This window comes from Toxotes jaculatrix, chromosome 16 (assembly GCF_017976425.1).
Source record: "Toxotes jaculatrix isolate fToxJac2 chromosome 16, fToxJac2.pri, whole genome shotgun sequence".
Taxonomy (NCBI): domain Eukaryota; kingdom Metazoa; phylum Chordata; class Actinopteri; family Toxotidae; genus Toxotes; species Toxotes jaculatrix.
In genome coordinates, this window is record NC_054409.1 from 7,528,366 (window position 1) to 7,545,315 (window position 16,950).

General features: G+C 41.3%; 1 protein-coding gene and 1 long non-coding RNA gene across 2 annotated transcripts in view; one reads left to right on the top strand and one right to left on the bottom strand.

Moving 5' to 3' along the window:
- Nucleotides 1–7,379: 7,379 nt before the first annotated feature.
- LOC121195813 lies at nucleotides 7,380–10,364 on the top strand. Its single transcript, XR_005895509.1, has 3 exons — nucleotides 7,380–7,469; nucleotides 7,667–7,784; nucleotides 8,672–10,364. It is a non-coding gene; the product is annotated as an uncharacterized LOC121195813 (long non-coding RNA).
- A 2,085-nt stretch (nucleotides 10,365–12,449) lies between these two features.
- The window catches only part of LOC121195812 (ephrin-A5b-like), a 65,738-nt gene continuing 61,237 nt past the window's right edge, over nucleotides 12,450–16,950 (bottom strand). Inside the window, exons 3-5 of the mRNA XM_041059476.1 lie at nucleotides 14,501–14,566; nucleotides 14,285–14,365; nucleotides 12,450–13,617 (exon numbers count right to left, since the gene is read on the bottom strand). Of these exons, the coding sequence (XP_040915410.1) occupies nucleotides 13,493–13,617; nucleotides 14,285–14,365; nucleotides 14,501–14,566 (272 nt within the window). The 3' untranslated portion in view covers nucleotides 12,450–13,492. The remainder of the gene's footprint in view (nucleotides 13,618–14,284; nucleotides 14,366–14,500; nucleotides 14,567–16,950) is intronic.

Below are 16,950 nucleotides of genomic sequence, written 5' to 3' on the forward strand. Positions count from 1 at the left end.
ATATTTAAAAAAACAACCTACAACAGTTTATATCCAGTCTGTGTTTGTGAGAGGTTGGTACTTTCAGCCCATCATCAGACTTCACTTCCACTGCTCCCATTAACAATAACATCAGCCCAAATTCAAAATACATCGCTGCAGAGTTTGGGCCTGGAAGGCTTAACGCAGCAATGTTTGTACGTTCCCACAGAAGAAGGAACGCGTCACCTAATGTCCATGAGTAATACGTCAACAATTCCATCACTGCTTTCCATAAAAAGCTGCTTGTGTACACAGGAGCCTTTGAGAAATATAGACAGAGACTGAGCACCACATTCAAAACCATCTTTTCCCACCTGCTGCCTATTTGGCCTATAATGTTATTATTATTATCATTATTATTATGTGAAGGGAAATCGTTTATTTACCTCTGTACAAATGAAAATCAATTTGCAGAGAGAAAAAAAACTTCAATGCAAAATGTTCATGCTATGATTATTGTTTCCATAAATATCATGCTAATCATTTCACACCATGATTACCTTGGATTTCATCAAACCTTCACTGAAGAGTGAGCCCAATACACTGACAGTGTGCAGTTAGCTAGATTGAGATTCAGTAAAACTCATTAATGGATGAAATGATGTACAATCCTGAACAACAGCAAAATGTCAGAGGGCAGTAAAGCAGGGCTTCCAACTGGAAGAGAAACAAAAGCTTTGCTAAGTGGCCGAGCCACGATGAGTCCTGCTATAAATAATGGACTGGGCTCCATTTCTGCGTGGTTGCATTTGTTGCCTCCTCCTCCTCCTTCTCCTCCTCCACCATGTGCTGTTTTCATAAATAAAAACACTTTGTCATGCAGTTATTGTTGCTTTCAAGTGGGGTCATGTTCAGTGTCTTCATGAGAAGGTCATTTCATATAACCAGGCCGTGTTGTCTTCAGAAGTTTTTACATGGAAAGTTTCTGAAAGCTCCAAGTTAATGATTTGTGACACATGCTAAAAAAAAAAAAAAAAGTTTTTTGTTGCTTATGCTTTTTCTTTGTTGTCGGTCACCAAGCAGCTTAACTGCTTTGATGCCATCTGTCCAGTATGAAGGCAGAAGCTCCTTTAAAAAAAAAAAAAAAAAAAAGAAAGAAGAAATATTCAAGAAATATTCTTTATTTACCAACGTTATTAGTGCATAAACAACTCACAATTAGCTGCTCCACATCTGATTTCCAGAACTCCAGCGACTGTTCCAGTTACTTTGCACCACTTTGTACTAATTCTATCTGGGCAGAGGTCAACCACTCAGCGACAGGTTGTGTATGTGTGTGTGTGTGTTTAAGTGTGTGTTGTAGAGCTGCCCTGTCTGTGAGCTGGCTCCTGGGATCTCATACAGTGACATTGTTGTGAAGTGTGTGTCTGCATACAGTAACTGTGTAGGGGTGTGTGTGTGTGTGTGTGTGTGTGTGTGTTCGTGTGTGTATCTACCTGAGTGCCAGGTGGCCTCCTGAGGCCCCCGGGCTGGGAGAACACCTGCCTCTGCACTGCCTGCAGCTCTGTGTTGTCCCATGTGTTTCGGCTTCATGTTGTTGTTGTGTAACAGTTACTGTAACACATTGCTGAAGGATGAAAGGAGGCATCACTTACTTACTCTACATAAACCCTCTCACTAGCTCTGTTTCTACCTCCAATGCTGCTAATACGACATTATAATTTACAAGAAGGACTCAGCAGCAGGTCTAGACCTCACTGAGGAGATAAACGTCTTTCTTTACATTTTATCAGTTACCTTTTCTGTCTTTGAGCAGTTTAAGTTGAGAACTGATTTTGTGAACATGAGCACACGACACATTTTTTAACATCTGCAGATGTCTGCACATTTTTTTAATTATTTCTGTGAATATGAAAATCAAATCTTTCAGAGACTTTTTTTGGTTAATGGCCACGAAATAAGAGCTGTATCTCCAAGTTCATGATTTGTAACGTGCAGTGAAATTCTACATAAACAGCTAAACTAATCCTAAACCTGTTAACTAGCCCTAGTTTAGCTGAGAAGCAGTACATCCCATCTCAGCCTCCTGATTTAGAGAAGCTCACATCATTTGGTGTGGGCCTGAGTTACCTTTTAAATTGCACATTTTAAATCAAACCACAGATGTATTTAATGATAGAACTTTTTCTTCTGCATCCTCTCACTGGTAGAGTGGTATTCTGCTGTTTAAGACCTGCTTTTGCACATTTTATGTCTTATGTATTATCTGACACAATGATTTTTTTGATGGGGAGAAAAACCCAACCTTATTTATCTGTTTCTGAGCTCCCCTAAAGTTTTGAGCTGGTCGTTTCACCAATATTGATTTTTTTTTTTTTTGAAATAAGGTACAGGCTTCACCCTACAGTGACTACTGTACTTGTCTGAATAATAGATTTAGCCCATTTCACCAGCCTTGAGTCAATCACAGTGCCCTGCTCTGTGTTTTCTCTGGCTCAGCTCTCTCCTTTCAGAGAGCCCTTTCAGCTCGGAGCCATCTACAGCACGAGCACAGAGCAATGAATATGTTCTATTCCACTCAGTCTTTATTTTTAGGTTTGAGTAGACTTACAGATGGCCTACATAAAACTGAATGGGGCTTCATTTTAACAGCGGGGGCAGAGAATTGGCCGACGTGCCATTGTGTGGTCTCTATTATGGGAATATGGGGGAGTTCAGTAATACGGCCCGTCCCTCGCACTCGGCCAACATGATTTTCCATGATGATTTCTGAAATGGGTTTGTCCTCGGGGTTTGCGGCTGCGCTGCCGCGCGGTCGAAGGTCAGCGTCTCTGAAGAGGTGGTGCGATTGTTTGGCTGCTGATATTACAGCTTGCTCCCCGAAAAAACGATTCATTTACCGAGGCCCGTCGACCAATTCCATCTGCTCGAGCCTTCAGCTAAATTGAAGAGGACAGGAATAAGAGTTTGAAGAGAAAGAGATGAGAATTAAAGTGGAGATATGACGGTGGGGGCACGAGGGGGAAGGTGGGGGGCCTCTCTCTGAGAGATCAAATTAACATGAGTCTCATGAGATTTTCTTAAGATGACAAGAAAATTAATCAGGAAAATGAAGGATTATGAATTAGAAGGTGTCAAACTGGCAACACTAGTCTGTTAAGTATGTTGGATATTCAGAGGTTTCAGTCTCAGTCTCATTTTGACCTCGGTGCCAGTCAATGCTTCCTTTAAGCTGTGATTTATTTTATTTTATAGCCCGTAACTACATCCAGAAAAATCTATCAGCTATCCATTTAACTTTTTTTCCCCCCAGTGGCGGCTTTCTTCTAACAGCAGGGTGACATTACGTGATACTTCTATCTTTCCAGACTGGTCACTGGGTCAAACTGAGCAATCACAGAGTCATAAATTCACATGGCAGACTAGGCAGTGGACCCCAGTGGTGACCAGGGACTGACTTCACTGCTCCACATGATAGCACCAACAACTAAAGTTTGCATATCATGGTTTTATGAAGGCGAACCTGGAACCATTCATCATTACTTGGAGCTGAAGCAGGAATCTGTCTTTTTCCCTGCAAGTCAGTAGAAAGAGAGCAAGTGTGTGTATGTGTGTGTGTGTGTGTGCGGATGCCCTGTACATGTGTGCAGAGGCTGATGCTGCACCCACACGTGTAATTAACGCTCCTGACCTGAGAAAGAGTCAAGTGGATAAAGATGCGTGAAGTGGAAGCTGTTCCTCTTTGGTTTGCCATGTTTTAATCTATTTAACAGAGGAATCAGTTACAGGAGGAGAAACTTTTTCATGACGTTTTTATGACTGTAAGAGTCCAAGAGAATTCACGCATTTGCTCAGTTTATGAAGTACACCTGGCTAAAATGCATGCAATCGAATGGCATGTCTGAGCAGGAGGTGTTTTAGTTGCTTTTTTCGTCTGTCTGGGAAGAAAGTCCTCTACAAGGCCAAAAGTATGTGGAAACACTTCAGCCATACTGCACAGTGTGTCTGATATTCCCAGCCTTTTTGCTCTGTGGCCTCTTTAAACAAAGCTTCCTCTAATCGTGACCCTTGATCACTTGGGGCAAAAAGGAAAAAAAAAAGCTAAGTTTGAAAAAAACAAAACAGAGTTTTGTTTTGCAGAATCTGCTGCTATAACAACCTCCATTGTGCTGATTTAAGGCTTTCCACAACATTTTGGATTTGCTCCTGTTCAGCCACAGGAGCATTAGTGCGGTCCAGCACTGATGCTGGGTGATAAGGTTTGGCTTACAGGCGGCATTCCAGTTCATCCCAAAGGTGATGGATGGAGCTGAGGTCAGGATTCTGTGCAGGCCAGTCACGTTCTTCCGCACCAAACTTGGAAAACCATTTCTTTATGGACCTGAGCTTGTGCACAGGGGCAGTACCATTGTCATGTCACGCTATGTGTCAGCTGCACTGTCATGTTGAAACAATAAAGAGCCACAAAGCTGGAAAAGCACTAACAAATTATTGTCTAAAGTATCATTGTATGCTGTAGCATTAAGATTCCCCTTCACTGGAGCTGAGTTTAGCCAGAACTGTTCAAAACAGCCCCAGCAAGACAGTGTCCACATAGTTTTGGCCATATCTTTTGGGGAAAAACAAACCCGTTGCAGCTGCTGTGTCAGTCTACATTTTATCTCCAGCTCTCTCTCTCTCAGACCAAACAACAGCAACCAGCAGACTCGGCTTCCTGCAGCTGATATTTTCTCAAGGTGGCAGGTTTGTTCACCGCTGAGTTAATGAAAGTGACGCATCTCGCGCCTCCCGCCACGGCGTCTGCTGAGCGAGGCGTGCTGCAGATGGGCAAAATGACAGACAACAGCTTCGAGGGCTTTTTTACGGTTTCAAAGAAAATGATGGAGCAGGTTACCTCCTCGCCCTCTCGCTCGCTCAGGTGGTTTAATGCAGGATTACACACCCATGCTCAGCACAAGGCTCCCATGATGTCACTTAGCTGCACGGGAAAAAAACAAAAACAAAACATGTATCTCCAAATGAGGTGATCTGAGAAAGAATCACATGTTTATTGTTTTTTGTTTTTTTTTCCTGTGCAGCTAAGTGACAGCTAAGTTTTCTTTTTCAATATGGGAACAAAAAATTCTTCCCAGGGTACTTGCAGCTCCAGACAGGGCTGTTGTCTCCTGCCTCTATTATTCGCAGCTACCATATATCCATTGGCAACAGCTATAAGGTCTAAACATTCATGGTATACAAATTGGTGAGTGCATCCACACTTTGTCTCTTCACAAACAAACACCTCCAGGTCAGGCGCTGCTTATTGGCAGCCATTATTTCTCTTTTTAACACAGAATAAAGCCTCAGTTGTGCCCAAGATGTGAAACTGGAATAAGAACAGTGATACATACATTCCATGGCCTGCCCACGTCTAAATTAATGTTGGACCTCTGTATTCAATGTGCTTAATAACATCACAAGATGAACCATCCTCACAGAGCCAAGAGTAATCCTCCCGGAGGACACATCCACGATAGAAGTCAATAAATCAAACTCAGATTTATTAGAATTGTCCTTATCGCAGCCAACAAATGATGTATAGCCAATGACGAGCAACCGCCCAAATGAAAAGATTATGAAGGGAAAGCCTGCAGTGCCAAAAAAGATTTGGGGTGTTTTTTTTTTTTTTTAACATTTTCACAACACAAGTTCTCCTTTTAAATAAGTCGTGTGAGTCAGACATGTTTGTTTTATGGTTGTTGCTGTGTTTTTTGTTCCTCTTTTCTCATTACTCTGCTCTTTCAATCAAATTGATAAACAAAGGCTGTTATTTATTCCCTTTCTGCAACTCCCATTTTCTCTCTGTTATACCTTGTTTTTATGTATTCCTTTTTCTTTGAATAGGTGGTCAGGACCTGAAGGGGTGGGTGGATGGAAGGTATGTGTGTGTGATTGGACTTTGGGGGTGAGCGGTGGGTGGTGGTGGTGGTGGTGGTAGGAGGCATCTACGTGAGTATATTTTTTTTCATTGCAGCATTATTCAGCTCAGAGGGCCGTTCTGTTACTAAACCATTTATGTTCGAAAACCAGGAAGAGGTTAGGACAAAGTAGAACTCTTATAGATGCTTAAAACAAGGCTGTTTTTCTTCATTCAGAAACAGTTGATACAGTGAAAGTATAATAATGAGATGTAAGGAATACATCCCTCATGACAATCAGCAGCTTTTGCAGTCTTAGGCTGATGTATCTAACAGCAGAGCAGATACAGTGAGTCTGTCTGCAGATAATCCTGCTGCTGTGAACAGGTTCCCGGCTTTATCCTCCATAATCGCACAATAAGAGTTTAAACATACCAGGAATCCTTCCGTCTTAAAGCGCTGATTACATCCCCACAGACAGGAGTGGATAACGCTGATTGCATGTTTATTTCTCGAGACCGCATTCATAAAGGTCTGAGTGAAAATCGCAGCTGACATGTCCACAGACGAGGCCACGAAATCAGTGAGCGGAGCAGGAAGCACAAACACAGATAAAAGGAGACTCACCATCAGTGGGAAGTCCAGTTCGACACGTTCCCACAGTCCACCGTCCATCAACATGAAACACCTACGGGATGTAGGCTCAGGGTGAAAGGACTTTTGACTCTGAAGTGGCTCGATGCTACTGTGGGTGGGTTATTATGTTGATTTTCAATTACCAGCATAATTCTGCAGACCGCCGGCCCTGACAATCAATGATTTAATACAGGAGTTTCCATAACAACAGGAGACAAGAGCTCAAAACGGTCAGAATATCTAATGTGTGAAGTGCAGGTGCATCAGTCAGAAACATGCTAAAACATTTCCAAAATTTCCCAGTGATTCTGACTATTGTGTTTGTGTGTGACTTTTATGTTTGAACATAAAGTGACACCGAAGAGCAGATTAAGTTCGTCTTTCTCAGTTACCTCAATTTATGTTCTTTCTTTCTTTATGTGCACATGATTATCTTCATCTGCATATCTGCACGCAGCAGAGGGAACTTTAATGCAACATCATTTCTCATGCTGCTTTTCAGTACTTTGGGTAGTTAGCCGATAATGAGCGTGAACCCAAATATCTTCAGTGTTCGAAGCACTGGTTAAAATGCTTTTAAATGAAGTGTTTGTGTTATTTCATCTACCCACTGTGAACAGTCGTAGGCCTGCAGCTGCTAATGCTTTCTATGATAAAAAAAAAAAAAAAAAAGAATTTTAGCAAGACAAACACGGCCTCATTTTTAAAGACATTTTGGACTTGGCCCCCAAAAAGTAAAAGATTGTGAAATTTTCAGATTAAAACTTTTTTTTTTTTTCCATGTCAGTCGTTCATTTAACAGTTTTCTTTTGGCAAAAACATGTTGATGCTGAACTCACCTGGTAAAATATTCACTGTAAACCCATTTCATTTGTTTTCTCCCCAGATATCTGACTTTGCACTTCCACAATATCCACTTGTAATGACTACAGCACTAACAGCAGCGTAGTAATATAAAAACATCATTTCCAGGAGGTAAGGTTGCACCAGGATATAATTCAGGTGGGATAATACTGAATCTCTTTATCGTAAAGTTGATCTTTTTGCCTAAAAACAGTCACATTTAATATAAAACCAACTCTGTCTCTCACAGATTTACACACTACTAATTTGTATTTCCACCACAAAAAAAAATACATAATTGCTGCATTTTTTTTTTTTTTTGATTGTAGGAAGTGCTGCATTTATTCCTCACACAGAGTTCAGATGGAGGAGGATGGTGGGATGCACATGACTTTGACACTGGAGACTGGGGCTCCTGAATCCTGATCCATTCTAGTTCTGGTTAAGGTCAGAGAAAGATTGTGCCTTTGGTTGAATTTTAGTAAAGTCCTGTCCTGTCCCACACTTCACACATATGCCTTTTTGCAGCTGAAGGACACTCCAGCAGGGCAGACATTTTGGATTTATAAAGAGATTAAAATGGATCATTGTGTTTGCAGTGAAGTGCCACTGAGGTCTTTCTTCCTTCTTAAACCACTGTTGTACTGTTTAGAGTCGCCTCTAGATCAAATATCCAAGGGGGCCGCGAGACCTGTAATTGGGGGGGGGGGGGGGGGGGGTCAAATTACTGGTAAGTAGCAGTAACACATATTGGCAGTGAAACCTATCAGTGGTATGTTCCCAAAAGAGAAGATTTTAAGAAAAAGAAAACCACATGGTCCCTCAGGACCAAGACGGCAGGCGGCGCTGGTGGTGGTGGTGGTGGTGGTGGGTGTCACCAGTGGTTATGGAAGAGAAGAGAAGGACAGTGACTGTAAATCTGTGCCCGTCAGCAGCTTCTCTTCACATCATTGGAGGTGTATTTCCTTCATTGTTCACAGAGGAAAAATACACTTTGTTCCATGTTCCTGGCAGAACAGAGAGACGACTGCAGGAGGTTCCAAAATATGCAACATCAGTCTGCACAGCTGCAGAGGTGGAAAAGTAACTTAAGTACATTTAATCAAGAACTGTGCTGTGGAGTTTTGAGGTTCTGGCACTTTACTTCACCTCAGAAGGAAAATGTTTTTATTCGGTTTATCTGGCAGATTGATTTTAAAAAATGGGCAGAGGTTACTTCTTTTTTTTTTTTTTAGGGAATAAAACGATGTTTCAGCCTCTGCTGCTTAGACTTTGACCATGTTGTGTTTAATCTGTCTTCTGTGACTCCCCCTCACTTTATTAAATCTCCGCAGTGCCCCTCTCAGACTGGAGACGATTTCATCCAACCACCAAGAGTTCACGGCTCGTCCAGGGCAGAAATCTAGATTTCCAGCACTTTGCTTCAGACACCTCAGCTGCCCTCTATCACAGCTGATAAAACAGGTTGTTACAGTTGACCGAACAACAGTGAGTCCCTGACCTTTTCCCTGAAAATTTCCCAGCCTGTTTGTGACAACATGGTCTGAATGCTACAAGATGACGTCTGAAAGTTTTTTTTTGTACTGGGTTGGTGGAAGGTGGCAAAGTCACAGCAGAGACAGAGGAAGGAAGAGAAAGACTGAAACAAAGACCGACAAAGACAAAAAGTGAGAAATGGAAGGCGACAGCAGGAGAGGCAGAGCGGAGCGAGGAGCAAAAGAGCGTGCGAGATGGAGTTTTCTTGGCAGAGCTCCCTGAAGCGCTGCACATTCCCGCAAGATTAATTGAAGCTGTTTCTGTTTTTGTTTTTTCAGCCTGTGAATTACCTCCAGATTATAGAGAAACAGCTGTTTACCCGCCTCCCCCGGACTCAGCCTGTGTGATTATGCATCGAGTGACAACCAAGACAAACATCCAGCGCGCTCGCTCGAGCTGCTCCGACGAAACCTTCACGCCTCTCCGATGCTCTTTCCATTTCACAACCTGTCATTCATTTGCATAGCTATTAATGAAACAAACCAGACACCATCATTACAACGACAAAGAAATATTTATTAAATCTTTTTTTTTGTTGTTGTTGTTGTTTGTTTTAGTTAGTCATAGCTGCTCCAACACGTGTATTTACAAAGAAATGGCCTTTTTGTAGAAAAGTCTAGTGAGGGACTGAGCAGGAAACAGACATTAGAATAGTTTCGATGAGTACAGGAGAGGACGGGGCTCGTATAGGCACAAGGTACAGTTACTACAATGTTAAAAGAAATGTGCAGTTTTGTGGCACATCCATGTCTTGTTTAGAAAAAAAAAAGTTGTGGCAAAAGTAACAAAACGTTCCCAATGTTAGATGCACCGACAAAAGCACACATCCTTTTTTAAAAAAAAAAAAAAAAAAAAAAAGATACAGAGGATGTAGAACAGATGCTGCAAGCCAGGGACACAGTGGTGCTAGCTTCAGGCTACATGGTACCAAAATCAGGTGAAGAAGAAGTCCTTACAACGCGTTACCCGCCCTCCTCGTAGCACAGTTTGTTCAAAAAACATGAAACATCAAAATCTGATGTGGAAAACAGACCTTCTCCCGGCTGCCACAAACAAACACGTCCAGCGTCTACACCAATAAAAGTCAACCGCTTCTCCTGAGTCCTGCAACATCGTCACGGAAGTCTTTAACCGCGACTTGGCTCGGAAACAGCTGGAGGTGAAGATTAGCGAGAGAGACCACAAACGGAAACAAAGATCAGACTGCACCTCGAAGACACTTTGGATGCAACAATACAATGAACAAAAGCAGTATTTTTTTTTCTTATTTTTTTTTTCTAAAAAAGGAGGGAAAACAGATTTTCCAGCTCTTGCAGATCCATCTGTTCTTTCTTCAGGCCCTTTGATTCGTGATTGTAACCCGACCACACTGCATGTTTGATATGTGCCACGTTTGCACAAACACGTTTACCCATACAGGGTGCAATGTTGATCCTGTTTTTGTTTTTCTATTTCATATAAAAGACATATAAAATGAAATTAAGCATTTTTTTAAATATCAAACATTGACTTTTTTTTTTCTTGCTAAGAACATTAATGTGTCAGTTAAATCGCCCTTCAAAAGAGGTGTGAAAATAAGAGTAAGTATCTAACACTGTACGTTACAACAGGCTAATTGATGGATACACAGTATCCACGAAGCTAACTGATTGGTTTTTCTCATTGTGGCGTGGCTCGAGGCGCTGACTGTGGTGACAGTGGACTCCTGTTGTTGGCCAAACTAAAACGTATGGAGGCTGAAAGGTGTCAGGAGGAAAAGCCTTTTGATAAAAGCAGTAAATTGTGCCCTCAAATTAAAAAAAAAAAAAAAAGATTCCCTGATAATAATCAACACGTTGAATATACTCACTCACTCCCAAACCCGAGCAACTCCCACCCTCAGCCTGCTTAATTTGCCTTCAATTACAAACTCGTGGGACAAAATTTCCTCTGGCTAACAGTATCATGTTATCACCTGTTGTTCTTTTCTCCTGATCAACTCTCAGCTGAGGTTTAATGACCCTTCTATACAGATTTCGTATCGAGATATCGATTTATCTGGGATCACAATGACATCATCAGAGTTAAAGGTTCAGTAGTTTGGGTTTGACCTCCCTGACACCGAGCGGACCTGCTACCGTCACAGAGTATGAGAGTCACTGTTAAGGGGAATAAAAATTGGATTATTTTCGTAAAACTGACAATTTTTCATGAAATTACAGCTTTATTCTTATAATATAACTTTTAATTATAAAACTACAACTTGACTTTCATAATAATGTGACTTATACTCACATGGCTCATTATATTTCAAATTTCTTCTAAAATTATAGTTTTATTCTCATTTATTATCGTTTTCATTATCATTCTTTGGAAAATTATAACTTTACTCCCATGACTTTAATGCTTCTTCTTGTAAAATTAGGATTTACTCTCATTATAGCCTGATTTAATTGTCCTTAACAATTCAAACATTATTACTTTTTCTTGTAAAAGTCAACTTCACTCTGCTAATGTGACTTACTTTTCAAAATTATTACTTTATTCTAATTATGAATATTCTCATTATGGCATTTACATTAAATCAATGGCTTTAATCTTAATCTGAGATGTTTTATTTCCCGCCCAAACAGTGACCCTACACTTGTACCAAGCGAGCAGGTACTACAGGGCTTGGGCTGTAAATCTAACAGGGCTGTGGTTTCATTTGGCAGTGAGCGCATGTGAAGGTAACAGTGCTGCTGCAGTTGACGGGTGGAAAGGATACGTTTACTGCATGTATCTGCTTTAAAAAAAAAAAAAAAAAAAAGAGAGAAGAACATGAGTATCGATCTCAGCAGGAGCACTACAAAGCTTCACATGTCTGTCTCCTTCTCTTTCACCCCTCTCAGGTCCACTGGCGGCAGAGTTTCAGTTTGCCCCGGAGAGAACAGGACACCTCGCTCTGTTTATTCCATCTCTCTCCTGGTGGTCGATTTTTCATTCCAGAAATAACCCGGTACGAGGGTGCCCCTGGTGTATTTTCTGTACAGACGCCACTTTACACGACATCAAAGAATGCAACCGAATCACACACAACCCCAGACCCGCACATGCACACTACTACCACCCGCTCTGTAACCCGGTCACTGTCTCAGTGAAACATCTGTAGTCACAGAAAACTTGTGCTGCTTTATTCGAGGAAGAGTAACAATCCCCCCCTCGACTGAAAAAAAAAATAAAAACCTAAATTATTATTATTTTTTTTTTTAACCTCATGTTAGGCATGGACACATCCCTGAACTTTGTAGGAAATTTGCCTCTATATACAATAGTTGTGTTATGACAGTGATTCACAAAAGCAATAGTGTAATAGTAAAACTACGTTTGTGACATTTGTTAATGACAAATTTGAAACACAAATATTCTACGACTTCTACACCCTGATAGCACATCAGACTTTTTTTTTTCTTCCTGGACTTTGTTAAAAAAAAACAAAACAAAAAAAAAAAAAAACAACTAATAACCATCATCAGCAATCAGATCCAAACGGATACATAAACTCTACTCAGTGTTTCTGTATGATTGTATCAAATGAACTGTGGGTAACATGAGCTAACTTTAATGGGTAAGCGTGGTTGTTTTTTATTGCCTTTCTACTGTACTTACAGACTAAACCAGAACAGGAAAAAAAAAAAGCACGAGGACTTCACAATAAATAGGAAAATACATTTTGCCTGGCAAAATACCATATTGACTTCTACGCTCCGTTCAAATATTTTACTGTACACCCGTGTTGGCTGCTACAATTGAATTACGTGATTTATTAAAAAAAACAAACACATTAATCAATCATTAAATCGCTCCTATCCAAACACTAGAAGATCAGTGCTTCATTAATTTTTTTTTTTTTTTTTAACTCTCAACAAGGGTCCTCTACAGTCTGAGACAATGCATCCTTTTTAACCTGAGAGGAAGGTTAAGTCATCAATGGCTTGTCCCGTAACTCCACTTGCCCTCGGCAACAGTCTCCTAGCAACAGCATCCCTCTTGTTTTCCTTTCCGTTGGCCCTTGATGTGATGTGTTGCTCCCAGATCTTCTTTGAAACCTTTTCCACTTTGACGTGAGATTTAATAATGTTACATGTCGGGGGCGGGGGGCGGGGCGGGGGGTCGAACACAAAAATGTTAAAAGTCTGTAAACTTCTGAGGGATCCTGCTGTGCTTCTTTGCCATTCGCGCTAAAGAGTGATTGTGTTTAATTTGTGGTCAATGTGTGTGTATGCTTAAAAGAATGAATGTGTGCTTCTCTCAAACGCAAATAAATGTGTAACATCTGCATACTGTGAACAGCAGCGAGGCGAACAGGTAAAGCACTCTTTCACCTCGGGGTGCCTCGAGCACCCAGCACAAAGTCAAGAATCACACTAGTTGGCATTTTTCAAAGTCAAAAAACAACAAAGGCTTCAGCGTCGAAGTCCCTTCCTCTCTCTTTTCACTGAGAGAGATTGTCAGTGTTTTGTTTTTTTTTTTCTTTTTTAAAAAGTGCTCCTTCAAGGGGAGGGATTGTAGGGTAGGGCGGCCTGTGGTCCAATCAGGACAGTCCATTCCTGGGGAGGGGGTGCGGGGTGTGGGTGGGGGCGATTCCTCAGACTTAGGTGCTATAAAGACAAGATGGCAGCCAGGAGTATGAGGGCAGAGCTGAGCAGGAGGACTGAACTCTGGCGCAGACCAACAGAATTCACATCCCTTCGAGCTGGCTCTGGTGACTCGTGGCCGATGCCATCTGAGGAGGAGGAGGAGATATGAGGAGAACTGTTTATGTAGCTATGATATACAAGAAACCCCCTACAAACTGTAGACCACAACAGAAAGCATGCAGACACAGAAATAAAAACATTAACAGAAGGATTTTCAGTTTAATCAGCTGATAATGACTAAGCCAGGGACTGTGCTGATGATGAATGTGAGACAGCTCTGGCCCATATATGGTTAACAAATGGGCCAAGTTAATGCAGTCAGGCTCAAGTACACTTTCATTATAGTTTACAGAATGTACTATATACAAACCATACTGTTTCTGTATAATAATAGTCATAGTGTCCATCAACAGGACAATTAAAGGGTCAAGAGGATTTAGTCCATGTAGTGGTTTTTGTGTTGTATACTTTTTACTTTTCACTCAAAACTTTGTTAGATTTAGTACAAAGTATGAAACTGAGACAGCTTGTGACATTTTGACTGTCTGGACAGCAAGTAAAGTCATGGAATACATATTTTCTTTCTAAGGAATTCTATTTTCTTTCATTATTTGATTCTTCGACTCTTAAACAGAATTTAAAAAAAAAGTATTCATCAATCATGATGCACAAAAAGAAGCAGTTATAGGACATTTTAATTCTAAATCTCTATCACACACACATAAACAGTATGTACTGTATATTTCCACCAACCTCTGGGTTCTAGGGAGTTGTGACTGTTGTCGTCGAATTCGACCCCTTCCTGCACGCTCCCGGAGTTTTTCACACAATTGTCTTTGAAAAACAAAGAGGAGAGAGGAGATGTGAAGATTAGAGAGGTCAAACGTCACTCGCCCACAGCCTGATCACAAGCTGGCGCACAACAGCCTGGAAAACTGGGCAGAGTAGACACAACAGTCTGTGACTCACTTTGAGGCCTGACGAAGACTTTGAGTCGAAGGCAGATCCTCCTTCCCTTGTCGTCAGCGACAGAGGCTGTGGAGAAACCACGTTGTGTTAAGGAAACACGTAAAACACGTTACCTAGACTTTTCCATTTTTTTCCACAAATGCTTTACTCGATCTAATCTGTGGCTGCTTGATTACAGATTGAAATCACTGGCACCATTTTGTGCTCAACAATGAGGTCATGATGATTCTACCATCACTGGAAATGAAACAGTTTTACTCCGCTGTAAGAAAAAAAAACCCTGACTTCACTTCCACATTTTACTTCATATGAACACAATATAAAGAAAACAGCTCTGAATGTACAATACAAACAAACATATGGTCAGATCTGCAATCTTCTCATTGGATAGCTCCAGACTTCAATTGAAATTTTGCCAATTTTAGACTGTATTTAATTTCGGCAAAGCTCTAGTGCGGATCCTATCAGGCAGCAGGTGAGGGTTACGAAAATCAGTGTCAGGCTCAGCAGTGGAGTGGAGTTTGTTCCATGTAGTGTATTATAGAAGAGAGCTGACACAGCATCTTGGACGTTTCACCTCCAAAAAAAAGAAAGTACTGTAAACATGGTGGGGAAAAAAGAGAGATGAAGCTGCTGTAGTCAGGTGGAACAGTGAGTGAGTCGGTCCCTACCACCTCCTTTCTGTTTTACTACAGTATGTACTATACATAATGCAAGTCTTGAAAGCGAGCACACTACATGTTGGACTTGGACCAATCAGAGCTTGTCGTGTCTCTTGGCCAAGTCTTGGCCACAGCCTCATCTGCATTTCAAAAGACAAACATATCATGTCGTCTGATTCCAGTTTTCTGGTCCTAGCTCTGCAAACACGCTCAACATTCTCCATTCATATTCACCTCACCTGACACCTCTCGACTGTCTCTCTTGAATCTACCTTTATTCATAAACATCCGCCCAACAGCGGAAACGAGCAGCGTGACATGGTCGATTGCTTCTTCCTCACAGGTATACCACACTTAGCTCCTTTAAATACAGCTTCATCTCACCGTCTGAACTTCCCTCTCATCCTCATGTAAACGTGTTTCCGCTCCATCTTTCATGAAATGAAACCACTCAATGTCACCCTCATATTTCCATGTCCAATCTGGCCGCGGGCAATCATTTCTGCAGATGTGCGGCGTGCTGTTATGCTCACCTACGAAATCTCATTTCCTCCGTTTCCTGATTGTGAAAGGCAAAGATTAAAAAACTTTTTTTTTTTTTTTTTTTTTTTTTGAGTTGGTGTGATTGTTTTGCAGAGCTAAAAAAACTAATTAGTTTTCAAGTAGTGCTGGAGACCGAGTTGCTAATAGAGTGCTGAGGGTGTCTCCAGTCGTGATGAATGACTTCAACTTCTGTCATCAGTTTGGAAAATAATATTTTCATGTTTTGTCTGCCCTTATCTTCACACCACAGTGGATTTTCTCTAACCCTTTTCCTCCTGTGCACTGATACTGTGACCTTTCCTGCTGCCTGCCCAGCTTCACAAACACACACAACCTTGAGTGTGTTTAGATATTCATGACCGTGTGTTGGGTATGCATGCGTGCATGTATGTGATTGTGGTTTCTTGAGAATGTGCATCTGTGCACGGACGTGTCCATAGTTTGTCTACAGACACTCCTCTGTCTTTTCACCCAGACGCTCCGTGTGATGGATTCTGGGCCGGCGGTGAATTCCGGATAAAAGTAAACCATGTCAGTGTTTCCACTGTCGCAAATGACTCAGGATCTTATTTCAAAAGGCACTTTATCAGATGCCGTGTGGCTGTGGGAGGAGATAAAAATCATCTTTAAAACTCCACCGCGAGAGGAATATTGGAAGTGAAGCAGCAGAGAAGGGAAATAAACGAGAGAGAAACGGTGTCAATCGTGCTGCTTGTGTCTGTGTCAGCGGGTGTCGAGTAACTTACCTCACACCCCAGCGGTGGCTGGAACAGACGGGAGAACTCACCGTCTGAGATTCTGTCTCTGAACTCTACTGGCCACAACTCTGTCTTTATCTTTCTCTATGTCTGTCATGCTCATTCTCTTTTCTCCACTGTCGTTATCTCTCTCTAACTTCTTTTTTTCTGACTCCATTAAAAAAGTGTACTTCTGGACTCTTGCAGGAATATCTTTAGGGGCTGCTTTAACAAGACACAGAGCTCTCATCTGGAACATTCTATTAATCTTATGAAATTATTCGGATTACGGCTGCCACTAAACAATATTTTGATAATCAAATGGTCTCCTGGTGATTCTGGGATTTAATGATGAATAATTTATATATAAAAAGTCAGATGGTAACAAAAAAATGTCCAAGGAGTTGTCCAAGTCAAAGAAGTGTCCAATTTACAATGATATAAAACTGTGAAAGCAAAGTCTCACATCTCTCTAATGACGACGCTCAGAGGCCCGTCTGTTAACTCC